This window comes from Gossypium hirsutum, chromosome A10, assembly GCF_007990345.1.
Source record: "Gossypium hirsutum isolate 1008001.06 chromosome A10, Gossypium_hirsutum_v2.1, whole genome shotgun sequence".
Taxonomy (NCBI): Eukaryota; Viridiplantae; Streptophyta; class Magnoliopsida; order Malvales; family Malvaceae; genus Gossypium; species Gossypium hirsutum.
Window position 1 is genome coordinate 372,871 of NC_053433.1, and position 15,091 is coordinate 387,961.

At 29.0% G+C, this 15,091-nt stretch overlaps 2 protein-coding genes across 2 annotated transcripts; one reads left to right on the forward strand and one right to left on the reverse strand.

Annotated features, from left to right (window-relative positions):
- Positions 1–950: 950 nt before the first annotated feature.
- On the reverse strand, positions 951–1,433 carry LOC107925059 (uncharacterized). Its single transcript, XM_016855624.2, has one exon. The coding sequence runs from the start codon at positions 1,431–1,433 to the stop codon at positions 951–953; it is 483 nt and encodes a 160-aa protein (XP_016711113.1).
- A 3,898-nt stretch (positions 1,434–5,331) lies between these two features.
- On the forward strand, positions 5,332–14,415 carry LOC107925086 (WPP domain-associated protein). The gene is made up of 6 exons (XM_016855650.2): positions 5,332–5,719; positions 8,940–11,338; positions 12,247–12,373; positions 13,008–13,109; positions 13,370–13,447; positions 14,074–14,415. The coding sequence occupies exons 1-5, from the start codon at positions 5,696–5,698 to the stop codon at positions 13,430–13,432; spliced, it is 2,715 nt and encodes a 904-aa protein (XP_016711139.2). The 5' UTR covers positions 5,332–5,695; the 3' UTR covers positions 13,433–13,447; positions 14,074–14,415.
- Positions 14,416–15,091: the final 676 nt, after the last annotated feature.

A 15,091-nucleotide genomic window follows, 5' to 3' on the forward strand; every position in this document is an offset into this window, starting at 1 on the left:
GCAAAAAAAATTTATCCGAAATCTGATTCATTTTCTAAATAGGCCTTATTTTTTCCGTTTAAGCTTGTTTTTCAAATTTATATCATTACTCAAATTCTTTTACTTTTCAAGTTACCCGATTCAACTTATAAACAACTACGTGGATCACCAAACAACACGATAGCGACCCTGGTATGACAACTAACACTGGCTTATTGCTCCGAAGTCCAAATATATTCTCAATCCAAACCTAAAAACTAGTGGCCAAACGGAAATGATGAGCTGGATTGCACTTTACCGTCCCATCTATTAGAATTAAATGAAGATTCAATCACAAGAAAAATAATTATAATACAGTATGGGTAAATATACATTTTGATACTTGAACTTAGTTTTAAGGTTTAAATTAGTATTTAAAATTTTTTTTATCCAATTAGGTACATAAACTTAACCTCAACTTTCTTGTCTAATTAGATACTGAACTTGGTTTTTTGGTTCAAATTAGTATCTAAATTTCGCTTTATAATTCAAATTTGTTCAAATAAGTCACTTACCGTAAGTACTAATTTGGACAAAAAAATCAAATTAAATGTGCCAATTTAAATCAAAAAGCCAAGTTTAGGTACCGAATCAAACCAAAATAAACTTTAGATATCAAATTAAATCTTAAAGCCAATTTCAAGTACCTAATTAGACAAAAGAAAACTTTAGATACCAATTTAAACTTTAAAGCCAAATGCAAGTACCAAAATGTATATTTACTCTTTATTTTTAGTCTTAGCCCTTTTTCCACTAGCTACGTCTTATCCATTCCGAGAAAAAAATTACAAAATAGATATAATTAAGGCATCAAAATGTATATAAATATGAATATATATAACAAGTATAAGTAAAATATTAAAATTTATATAAACATTACGACATAAAATACACCAATTTCTAATTATTTTTTTTCCAAAATAAACTCGTAATTATTTGCTAATTACGACCAAACTATTATTGTTGTTCTTAGTTGAATTAGTGGAAGGGGAAAATGATTTAATCTTAATCACATAAATAAAAGCGGAAGCAGCCAACAAAGCCACACCTGCGACGCCGCAAATCAAGCTCCCTAACAGCAGCACGTGCCTCACGTGATCGTTTCCCCGCTGGTTATTGGCCACACTCCGCCACCATGAGGTGTCGTTGGAATTCGTGGCCTTTGGCAACGCCACTACCGACGGCGTCGACGATGATGAAGTGGAGGAAGACTTTGAAGTTGATCCGAAGAAAGACATCATTTCCGGCGACTTGAGACCCTTCGGTGGTAGGCTTTGGTACTCTAGACCGTGATCTGAGGGGCGTAGCTCCCTGGCCGTTGATTCTTGAACGAGAATGAGGACGATGACGGTGGTGATCAACTGTAGAAACGCCGTCATTGAAGTGGCGTTGCTTTTTGTGTGGAAATAAGGCATAGCTGATTATAGTGTTTTGAGTTTGAGTGACAAGTTGGTCCATAAATACGTACTAAAATAAATAATAATAATAATAATAATTCCGTCAAAATAATATGTTTTTATTTATTATTCTATGGATAAATAATAGATTTACACATTAACCTTGATCGAATGTGCAAATTAATATATGAATTTTATTTTGTACAATTATTAACATGAAATTTAGATTGTGATTCTTTAGAATACGCGAGACTTTAAATTCGGTTCAATTGTATACATCAAATTAAATGAATATATACATTTATTTTTATATTAAATTAATATAATTATTTGCGTATATAATATATCAATGTAAAATAGTGCTGATTCAATAGTCTTACTAGTGATTTGTGAAAATTGAATCAAAATAAAATTTTATGTAAAAAATCACAAAAAATTAAAGTCCACGTACGACATTACATATTGGATCAAAGTTTACATGTAATTTTAATATTTATCCCATTATTTTAGTGTTATAAACAAATATAATATAAAAATAAGTATAAATACATATTCGAGCAACTATATAATATAATTAATTTATTACAGCATATAAATTGTTATAATAAACGTTGATAATGGCGGTAGAACAATCGCAAAGCAATAAGAAAATAAAAATAAGAACACACATATTTTAAATGGAAATCATTTCGGAAAAAAACCATGGGCAGAGGATGAGAAATTCACTAATGTTGAAAAGCGAATGATATAAGAGGAGTTTCAACTACATCTATTTAAGAGTTAGATAGAAGAAGAAGAATTCTATACGGATTTAGCTTGTGTTGTATGGTCCGTATTGCAATGGGTGCATCCCCGGAGGCAACTCTAGCACAGTTTTGTGCTTAATGAGGATCTATAGCAGGCTACGACTCTCAACCTTTTGCCACCATAGATCCCCTTATTTTACCATTGTATTTATTTATTTAACAAGTGACGGGATTTGAGTCATACAAATTTTTAACATAACTTACAAGGAACTTGAATAATTACAAATAAAAATATACATCAAGCAATTATAAAATATAAAGAAACTATTACCACATATAAACAGAAAAACATTTAATGCATATACTTAATGGATTTGCTTTTGAAAATTTAAATAATACATCTAATTTACTAATAATATATCGTTGACTTGAAAAAGAAAACATAATAAAATGTATATTTGTTATAATTAAGTAATCATGATTATAATTATATAAAATCCACCATTTTTTAAATAAAAAATCCAGAAACATTTTATATTAAGTGGTACTTATTATTATTTTGAAAGGATAGTTTTAGATGATTGTTTTTTTTGTTTAGCGATTTGGAGCAGTGATTTATTTGTCTGGTGCGGAAAACGCGTGGCATTAATACTAGTGTCACGGAAAAGTATTCGCCGCTACTTTCTTTGTCTTTTAACGACCAGTAAGACCAAGCCTGGTCAAAGGATGTTAAGATTTGGTGTGATTTTTTAAATTTATGGTCGTCGTTAAAAGTAGAAAGGAAGAACTTGAAGACGTAAAGTCACGTCAGAAACTCGGAACTGTGTTGGTAAGTAATATTGAAGTTATTGAACCGATTATCGAAAGAGAGAAAATTTGCAATTTTTTTTCATAACTGTAACTCTTTTTTTATATTGAAACGTGTAGACTTTGTTGAAAGATAGACTCAAGTTTTTCAAACAAAATCTTATCTGGCATTATCAATGGTGATTTAATGCTTTTTTTTAGCATGATCAATGGTGATTTAATGTTGTTTTTTCCACCCTTTTAATTTCAATAGTAAGTTTAGAATGATAAAAGTATTAGGAATAGAAATGATAACGGACTGGGGTGGGGTGAGAGCTGCTCGAAATCTACCAAGTGTTTTGCCATTCTTAATTATGGAAGCATCTGCATTGAGACTTAGTTTGTATTTTATCTTTTACTCAAAAATAGGCAAAATAGTTATTGTATGCCAAATTAAAGAATAAATTAGTCATTTCAATTAAAAATTTTGTCCATTTGTGTTATTAAGAATTGGCATAATTGATAGAATAATCAAATAATGGCATCCGTACCTCACTGGCATATAAGAACCAATTTTTAACAATATAAATGGATGAGATTTTTAATAAAAATTATCAATTTGCTGTTTGATCTACTGTTTGATCTAACATACAAAAATTAATTTACTCATTTTTTTTAGTAGAGGATAAAATACAAACTGACCCATATTATAAGGATCTCCACGGTGCTTTTACTAATCCCACTATAGTGGATCTTTCTATGAACATTACAGAGAACAATGGGTAGACAGAGTTTACATTAACGTGTTTAGTTGAAATTTTGAAAAATAAATTCAATTAAATTAGAATTTTTTTCTATGTTTTCAATATTGTATAAAAAAATTACTAAAAATATTTTGTTTAACTAAAAAAAATGATAATAATAATTTTATCTTTAAGTAAATTGAACCGTAACTACACCAATATAAATACATAAATATTATTATTTTGCAACATTTTCTAAATATAAAACATATTATATTGCTTCAATTCATGTAAATATTATTATTTTTCATATTTTTATTATTAAGAATACATTTTCACCGTTGAAAGTTATTTTTAAAATTAAAAATGGAAAATGTTTCTAGAAACCATAAGAACCTTAGGTTTTGACTATATTACTACGGTTGAAGGTTTTTCTTAGTGTATATTAGTAGTTTAATTTTTACAACACGTAAATTAATTTAGTCCAGAGTTATCTTTGTTTAATCTTTATTTAATTTATGTTCTGTAATAATTAATTTTGTTTTTATAATGTTTTTAAAGCATTGTCTTTACAATCATCAATCAATGTAAATTTATTTATAACCACTAAAAAAAATTAGAAAGTTTTTTTTATGACATAAATAATTTAATTTTTAATTTTTCATATGATAAAAATGAAAATAAGCTTAACCCACGGGATATAATGTAATTAGAGATCCATGCACGAGGTCATGACCATTACATGTATAAGACGTGAGGTATTAAAAAACTTAGGGTATCAATTTTTGCCAATAATGTCAAATCTTCATAGGTATGTTAAAAATTTGTATTTATCAGTGTATAATCTTCAAATTTTATTGAAACCATTAATATTTATAAATGATTAATTAAAACATATTTTAAATATACTCGATACATATATATGATAATATATATTTAAATTTAAACATCTAAAGTATTAATATACAATTTAACATTTTTCAATAATGTTTATATTATAAAATTATATATTTAACCTTATTTATATAAACTAGTTTTATTTCTTATGCAATGCACGGATTTATCGTGTGTATTGTTTAATTTTCTTTAAAAGAATTGTAATATATATAAAATTATCTACTAATATTGTAATAAAAAATATGTCTTTTTGTAATCGCATTTATTTATAAAATCAGTCATAAGAGCATAACAATAATAAATTTATTTTTATTTGATAATTATTTTTAACAAAATAAAAATTTTAATTACTTGAATAACTTATTCATTTTTTGGGATTACGTTTGGTTTACTGGAATTGAATAGGACTATAATGAAATAATTATTCTATAGGAATAGAATAGAGATGTACTATCATTACAAAGTTGTTTGGTTAGATAGAATAATGTTATGGAGTAGAATGGAGATTTTGTGTAAACTGACATTATCATCTTTTAATTAAAAATATTTTATTTACATAATTATGATTTTATTTAATTTTAAATTAATTATATTTAACAATGGAATATAGAAATAAATTAAAATTTATAAAACTATTATTTATAAATTTATATTTTTATATTAATAAATTAATTTTAAAAATTTGTTTATAAACATATTAAAACAATGTTCTTTAAATATTAAAAATATATAACATTTAAATATTATCTATATACTAATTTACTTTGGGGGTACTAAAACATTTCATATCATTATTGATAATAATTCTTCTCTTCTCTTACTCCATTCATTCTTCTTCAATCTTATCCATGTGCAAAAACCTAGAAAATAAAAAACCCAAAACCAGCCTTCATCTTTGTTCATTGCTGGTCATGAATTGATAATGATTATTCTCTTCTCTTGCTCAGTCTCACCCATTCACTCCTCTTTCTATCTCACCCATGTGCAAAAGTCCAGAAAATAAAAATTTCAAAGCCACGCTTCATCTGTTGCCTTTATCACTATCCATTGCCGGCCATGAATACAGAACACCAACATTCATCCTATCCCTCTTCTCTTCACTTGGAAGATGAAACCTCATCTAATACCTAAGGTGACAGAGAATTCTTCATTTTTCTCTATTTTTATGTGTTTTTGAAGTTGACGACTCTGTTGGGGAGTTTTGATTGTATTTTTTCTTTAATTTTCGGGTTTTAAATGGTTTATTTGTGAATGAATAATATGGTAAAAAAAAAAAATCCCTTCACATTTGCGGAATAGCCATTCAGACATGAGTGTTCTGAATAGCCATTTGCGGGTTGACCGTTATTGCTATAAATATTTCCCATGCATTTACTTAATTATTCAATATTGAGTTAATTGATATCATACTCGTGTAAGCAATATTATATTTACTCAGTGATTTATATATTGATTATTTTAAAAATATTATATTTAACTTAATATCTTATATTATCCCGTAAAATTAGAAAGTCTTTTTAAAAATAAATTTATTTAAAATATTTTTATTTAAAAATTTGGTAATATAATTTAAAAAATTATTTTCTTAAGAAAATTTTTAATGGATAATTAAAAATAGAAAATTAAATGTAAAAATTTGAGAGAGTACCACTTGACGTAAATATGGATATTTACCTTGTTATATATATATTATATGATATGATTAATTTTCCTTTTTTTTCCATATAAGAATTTATCATGGGTGTTATTTAATTTTTTTAAAAATTTTGTAATATCATTTAGAAATATTTCACATAAAATTTTAATAATAAAAAATATTTTTTTGTTATATATTTTTAAAAAATTTAAGGGGTAATTTACATATAATAAAATTTCAAAAATTCAGTGTTTACCAACACTATCGAAGAATCGTCCAACCTTAAATCACGGTCATTATGATCTGTTCTGTTTTTCTTCACTTTACATAATTGAAGGGGACGTGATTATTAAATTAATAATAGCTAATCATAACATTTTAATGCAGTGGGTCACAAAAAAAGCATTCTATTTCTCTTCAATCCTTTACTTTTACTTTAAATTCAAATTTTAATTATAATTAAACTATATAATATTTATAAGTACGAGAATCATTATTAAATAAATGGTAAAAGTTTAAAATTATTCATGAATTATAAAAAAAAAATCATGAATTCCTCAAAAAATTATAGATGAAATTTAGTTTAAGTGTAAAATTATATATAATTATTTTATATTTATATATTTTATTTCTTTAAATACATATAATTAAATTAAAATCTAAATTTTATGTATATATTTAAACCATAAATTTTTTTTATATATAATTACATCAAATCAAAATTTACTTTTCAATTTAATATTATTGTAAAATTTATATATAATTTTGATATTTATCTCTTAATAAATATAAATTAAATTGACTAATAAAAACAAAAAATTGAATTTGATAAATGCTTGAACTAGTAAAAAATCAAAATTAAAGTTTTTAATTACTATTTAAAAATATTTGAATATTCTTAAAACTAAGCCATAAGTGTTTGATTTGACTTTCAATATTTTCAATACAAATTTTCAAACACTGATTAGGATAAGAGTTAATTATGGGTGGGCCAAATATAAAAAATTTAGGTTCATATTTTAGGTTTGAGTTTGACTCAAAAAATAGGATTAAAATTTTAAAATACAATTTAAATAAAAAAATTAAATTAAGCTTAATTTGCTCGTATTAAAATTTTTTAATATTATTTTAATATAAAAATAAATTTAAAAAATATAATACATTAAATATATTAAAATAAATATTTCTCAATAAATTAACAATAAAACAATAATTATATAATATAATAACAAAATGACAACAGAACAACAATAGAGAAAAAAATTAGATAAATTTGTGCCAGCTTGGATAAAAAAAATCTTACTTGAAGTCTGGTCCGTTTAGAAACCAAGTATTATATTTTTAAGCATATATTTTTATCTAAACTCTTCAACTTTACAAATAAAATTTTAAATTTAAATAAATAACTTGATCCATAATTAATTTTAGTTAAAAATCTAAACGTTCCTTTTTACTCTATTTTCAATGCATACTTTATAAAAAGTGCAATTAATTAATTATTAATTTACTAAAATATTCATTGACGAGGAAAATTGGAAATTTATACTTTTCTTGGGCCCATTACATTGTTAAAAGGTTCTCGTAAATTCTATTCTTCATGGTTAAGGTTGCGTAACATTTAAGAGAAAAAACGTGTTCTTATTAATTTTAGATTATCAAGAATCATGTTTATTTTATTTATAGTATAGTGATACAAAAATTCATTTAAAATAATGTCTGAATTCGGTTTCTAGACATTTTCTATTTTAATAAAAAAATTAAGAGGGAAATAGATAAAAATGTTAATAACCTATAAATATATAAATAAAAAATAAAAAATCCCAGCTTAGACTGAATAATTTAGTTTATGAAATTGCATTGCTGTTTATTTAATATTAGAAAAAGAGATTATATTATATATTACAATTAAAATTAATATTTTTAACCGCAACAATAAAAATACAAATATTTTATCTAAAGTCCTCTATAAATATATATTATCCTAACTTAATTAAATTAGAGGAATAATCAACTTGAATGGCAGTATATGTAAATATATCTGATCCTAAGGTCAATTATAATATTATCCCTTCAACTCCCGCTCACCAAATCCATTTTCGCTCATTTTTCTCATATTTTCTTTGAAACCCTAAATCACCACTAAACACTCACAGAGGAAGCATTGAGATTTTTAATGCAGCAGATTTTGACTCAAACCTTTCATTTTCGCCGTTAAATTTTCTGTCAGAACAGCTGTAAGTTCCTTTTTAAAAAAGTAAATTTTGTTCAAGTTTTTATTTTTCTTGATTTTGCACTACTTTTGACTTTGTCTTTGAATCTCGAGGTAAATTTCTTGCTAATTTATCCTTACGGTTCTTATTTAAATGCCAAGCAATTATGAATATTTTGCTCAAATTTTGGGTTTCAATAGTTGTCTGGTATTGTTAATTTGGTTTAATTTTGTTTCTAAAATTTTGACTTTGAGCTTTATTGTCATTGATTGCCTGTTAAGAAATTTGAAAAGAAAATCGAACTGAATTTGAAACCTTACAGTTCGTTTCTTTCCGAGCTTAATTAATTAAATTGATGTAAATTGAATTCTTATGAAGTTGTTTACCGCAAGTGAGCAAAAAAATTCCTTCAGAGTTAGTCAACTAATTAAATCTTATAAATTTTATTATGATCTTAAGCAATATGTGTAGTTTCTCTTTTCTTTACCTTCACCCTTTCTTTGCAGTGTAATCTGATGGTGGGAGGCAATTCTGAAATGGAGAGCTGTATAGATGCAAATTCTAGTGCCGTTTCATGTTGTGATGAGTCTGTTCATGGGACGGCCAGCGTTGGTGATCCCATAAAAGACAGTGGAGAACTTGATGTTGACTTTCTCAATGAATTTGATTTATATGTGGAAGACATCAAGGATGGATTGGTCGTTTCAAGGATGGTGAATGACTCGATCATCAGGGGCATGGTCAATGCTGTTGAGCAAGAGGCAGCTGATAGGATTGCTCAGAAAGAGTTGGAATTAGTGAGGTTGAAGGAAATGCTAAAATCTTACCATGTTGGTTCAGATGAAAACGAACTCTTGAGACCTTTAACGAAGAACAATGACCCGAATATTGGAAAATTAAGTGCATTTTCAAGGTTGTCGGATGCTTTAACTGACCATGACAAGATACTAGAATCTTTTGGCAGACTTAAAAGTGCAGCTAAAGGGCAGCTTAAGAATCTCAGGATAGATATTGGCCAAATCAGAGGGCATGGTTCTATTAAGAAGATTAATTCGGTTTCTGAGTTGGTGGGATTGGGTGGTAATTTGCAAGAGGACGAATTGAAGAAACGGATTGGAGCAGAGAAAACACTTGATTCCTTAAGTGAAACTCTGGAATCTGTTTTTGAGCAAGTGGGCAATATTGTTTACTCATCCAAGGTTTCACACTGTCAATGGCAACAGGAGCAAGAATATCAGGAAGAAGTTGAACGTATGGTAATAACAACCTGTATCCGCGGTTTAGAGGAACAGCTTGAGAAAACACTTTGGGATCAAAATGCTCAATGGTATGGTAATGAAGATGTAAGTTGGTTTGAGAAGATCAATGAGATTTCCTTCTTGCGTCAGGAATTAGATGCCATTTCTAAATCACTGTCCAATCCTGAATCCGGAGTGCTGCATTCTCATAGTTCATTGGAGATCAATGGTGACGTGAGTAATGATAAAAGGACTGATCATTTGCATCAAAAGGTTCTGGGCAATCATGTTTCGTCATCAGTTTCACTTTGGGAAGGAAATGGCAAGGATGGAGAGTTGGTAATTCCTGTGCCAGAAAATTTGGATCCTCAGCAACTAATACACATGAAAAAGGATGAATTGGTGAACTTTTTCAAGGTTGAGATGACAAAAATGAAGAGGAACCATGACTATAAACTACAAGAGATGACTGAAAAATATTTTAGTCTCAAGCGGGAGTACTTGAAAGAGAGGGGTTCTTCTCTTCCATCTAGGAAAGATAAGGAGTTTGATGTCTTGAGGAAAAAGATCCCTGATGTCATACTGAAATTGGATAGGATTCTTGTGGAAAGTGAAAAAGTTCCTTTATTAAGTAATAATAATGATAATCTTAGCATCTTGAAGGACAGATTAGAATCTCTACTTTCAGAAAATCGTCAACTGAGAGACGCACTCTCTGATAGAAAAAAGGAAGTTAACCAGCTTTCTTCACATCTTTCTGATGCCATAATGAAAATCTCAGAGCAGTCTCTTGTTGAGGAAAACTTACTTGGAAGGGTAGAAAGCCTCAAGTCTGCGGTTGAGGATGCACATATTGAAGCTACCATTAGTTGGGATGCATATAATTTCTTGTTCAGGGGGGCAATCAGCCAGGTAAAGTGCATGGCTGAAGATTCAGAGATGGAGCGCAATATCATGAAAGAAATTTATGACCTTATATTAAAAGATGCTTCTTGCAATATGTCACATGCCAGAAAGAGTGGATTTGAAGATTCTGATTTGGAATCTTTAGCTATGGAAGGGCTATGTTCAATCATTTTCAGGGAAGCCTTCACAGAAGCCAGGGAGAAACTCCATGACTTAAGTATGGATGTGATTGAGAAGGAAAGGGTGCTAAAGATGGAAGTTGCAGAGAAGGAAAATTTGCAGCAACAAGTGCTCCTAGTGACATCTACAGTTAACGAAAAGGAGAAGTTACTTAATGAAACAGCGGCTGCATTGGCAAGAGAAAAGGAGAAATTTATGGTGGCTTCTCAAGAGCTTGATAGTGCAAGGGATTGGACAAACCAGCATCAAATGATAATTTCTAAGTGCAATGAAGAATCCAGTGTTCTGAAAACTAATCTCCTTCAAGCATCAGAGGAACTTGAGCAACACAAAGTGGAGATATGTGGATTGAAAACGAAACTTGACCGGGCAATGAAGGAGTTGAGAGAAAGCAATGGTGAGAGAAGCAGGCTTCTTGTTGCTGCCAAAGAGAACGATAATATTTTATCATTAGTTAAAGCAAATGAAAACGAGCACAGAAAACAGATGGAATCAATAATTATTCTTGTGGAAGGACTGACCAAGGGAGTTGCTGCTTTTGAAAGTCGAGTAGCAGAACATATGAAAAGGAGTAATCTAAGGTACTTTCTCAATTGCTACCACCTTTTTTCTATTTACCGACTGGTAAATCTTCTTTCTACTTTTAGAGTCAGAATATTGTCGTGATTCTATGTTCTATTGCATGCCCTTGCAAATGTATAGAAGGTTAAAATTGGAAATAAACCCTCAATATGCTGTTTAACTGTTGTCTGCTCCGTAACCAAATGAATTATCCTTGGTTCTCATTCTGGTTGTAACTGTTAAATGCACTGTTTTTTATGTCAAATATATGGTTTGGATTTTCCCTTAGCCCTTGGCTTGCTTAGTGAAGGAAAATAGGCTTAAGGTCTTTGTCTCTACTTCAAGACTTGCTTTCCAGATTGCTAATACTCACAAAACTAGTTAATATTGTCAATAAAGTTCGATTTAGTTCATCCTTCTCATGCTTAACCCTTTCAACTGAAACTAACTTAAGAGAACTATCATTTTCTGACAGAACCTTTTGAGACAAATGACTTGTTGCTTTTTGTTTATGGTATCTGTCTATTTTTTAATTCCACAATTGACTAAGGGGTAGCCCTGAAAGCAGCTCATCCCTGCCTTGATGCAAAATGTTTTTTTTTTTTTTTTATCTGCCTGTTCAGGACCCTGTGGTTGGGATACTGGTGTATAAATTTTATATCTATCAAGTTAAGCTCATTTGGATATTTTAAAAACCTTTCATGTGGGTCTATTTCCTCTTCTTTTATCGGTGTGTGGCCTTGTGTCCTTTTGCTCAACTTCATGTTCATATATGGACCTGTCAGCTTTTATTATCTATGGATTATAGTTTGGTTTGATATATTGGCACTAAGTTGTCATCTGGTTGTTTTATCTTAAGTGGTTTCTGCGCTATTTTGTAGGGCGAATTTTTATTGCATTTATTAACATCAAACCGGTTAATTTTCAGGTTGGAAAGTTTAAGCTCCCAATCCAGTTCTCTAATTCAGATGGTAAATAAATTGAAAAGAAAGGGATTGCAATATAAGCAAAGTCTTGAAAGGAGATGCTCTGACCTTGAAAAAGCTGAAACTGAGGTATGTCAGAAGATTTACATACCTAGGAATTAGGAAACATTACAGCATTCCATTCTGAGATGGCTATGTACATATATGACCTGAAATGAAGTTTGGAAGGAATATCTAAGCTTTGCTAGCATTTTTTATAATGATAAAAACCAAGCTGGAGATTTCTTCTATGGTACAAGTAATGGCATTCTCTATCTGAAAATTTCCTCCCTTTTTCAATTAGAAACAGTTTAGGAAGAAGGCTACTGAAAGGGTAGTGTAATGATACAGTAACAAATGCTCTACTTGTTATTTGATCACCTATCTGACTATGCACTGTTGGGTGGAATATATGATTTATGATCTCACATTATTAAAGGTAGGAAATGCAAAATGAAGGAGGAAGAACATGATCTTATTCAATCATGAAAGTTTTCATTTACAAAATCCGATGGGTAGATATTATGGCTGGGCCTATATTAACATAAATGCTGACTTTTGATTCAGTGTAGAATTTACCTCCATTTAAGTTTTTGTATTTGTGGTATGCAGTTAATGTACTTGAACTAAAGTAGAGATCTTTGCGTATCACATTCCATTCATAATAGAGTTTTGCTATTTGGTAGGTTATTATTATTTATTGCATTTCTCTCTTGTATTTTAGGTCGATCTCTTGGGTGATGAGGTGGAAGTACTTCTAGGCCTTCTCGAGAAAATATACATTGCACTTGATCATTATTCCCCAATATTGAAACATTATCCTGGAGTAAGTTGTTTCTTAATTGTACAGTACTTTAATATCATTATATTTCTTAAAAAGGAATTATTATTATAATATTATTATTATGCGTCTTTGCAACTTCTCTTAGCCACATAGCATCAATAATAACCAAAGTATTTAGATTCTACAAATCTTGCTTCTCTACTGTGTATGTTCCGTAGAATTAGCTGTTTCCAGTAATTTCCGTATACTTCTCTTTGCACCGAATATTTGACATTCTAAATATATTGTTTTGCTCCTTTCAGATTATGGAGATACTGAAGCTGGTTCGAAGAGAATTGAGTGGAGAATGTAACAAGTCACTTTGATTTATCCTTCATTAGGTAGTGCTTTTAATAAACTTAATGCACCAATGCCATTGAAACCATTTTTTAATTTATGAAATGCTCTTTTTTTATCAAAAAGGAAAAAAAATCGAACCAAAAGCCAGTTGGAATTCTTTCTATGATTTGCTGTTGTATAATGTTATGTTAGTTCGTCTCTTCGTTTTTTTTAGGTATCTGTGTTTGATGCATTATTTGGATATTGGTATGAGGATATGATCTTCCAAGGATCCTTCAAGTACATGAAAAAAATTTGGAAATTGAACTTATTCTTGTTGGACTTATACTTATATCCAACACCTCTCAAATTACACTCAACTCCATGTAGCATTGTTTTCATATGTGCTTGACTAAATTATTATTGTTTAAGAAACATCGTTATCATGCCATCTAATTCTAGTATAGATCTTCTTTAAGCACGTGGAAAAACTTAAAAAGTGAACATATACCTGTCTTCCATATAGCCGTATCCAAAACTCACATGCTACCCCGAGTCCAAGTAACGTAAATATAATGTGTTTATATGCATAGGACTACATTATTGTAGCTTAAGGAACAGCATTTTCATGCCACCTAGTTCTTGCATGATTCTTTTCTGAACTTATCTATGTCGATTTTGTTTACAGATGAATGTTGATTCTTTTTCACCCCTATTCAGCATGAGGGAAGGAATGGTCGCACGGACAAAATTTTCCACTGCTGATACAATCAAGAACAGGGTTATGTGCAGGTGAACCCGGAAAAATACATCCTTATCCCTGTTGATTATGTTATTCTCCCTGTATAGAAACTTAGAAGATAGCACGTAAAAATTGTGGCGATGGTATCATCGGGACTAGTTTGCTTAGATTTGTAGGTATTTTGATGATACTTTCTTTTGGCATGAACTCGTGAATTGTTTCTAGCTTTTAAAATGAACCACACAGATTAGCACTTTGCTTCTAACAATAGTTATTTTAAGTTTTACATACGTTTTTCTGGCAATAATTGTGTTTTAAGTTATTTTTTATTTTATATAATTTTTGACAAGTTACTAATTCGCGATATAAGGATTTTGATTCAGTTCTGTATTGTGTCCATGAAGCGATCAGATGTTTTTTAAATTGTGGATGAACCAGGTACAAGACATCAACACATAGACTCTACTCATCTGCTCTTTTTATTATAGTTTTTGGAATTAGAATTTTGTCCCTTAAAAGTTAATTCCAATCATTAATTTTATTAAGATTTTTTTATTAAGTTTTCATGTAAAAAAAATGTTTTAATGAATTTGGATTTAATAAAAGAATTTTAACTATGTTGATAATTGAATTTATATTTTTTAAATCCCTAAAAACTTAAAAGGGGATTAAATTTCGTTAGATATTAAAATATTTGAATGTATGAAGAGGACAAGAATTTTAGAAAAAATTTAAAAAAACCAGTTCAATCGGTTCCAGCCGGTTCAATTGGTTTGTATTAGTTTTTAGTCCAATCAGATCAAAGTCACTCTTTGAACTTGTATCCCGGTCAGTTCTTTATCCAACCGATTTAACTATTAATAAGTTTATGTTTTGATCACTTAACTTCAAAAAGTTATAGAATGATAATTGAACTATTCAAAAGTTTTTATTTAAGTCATTGGGTTGTTAAAATTGTCATTAT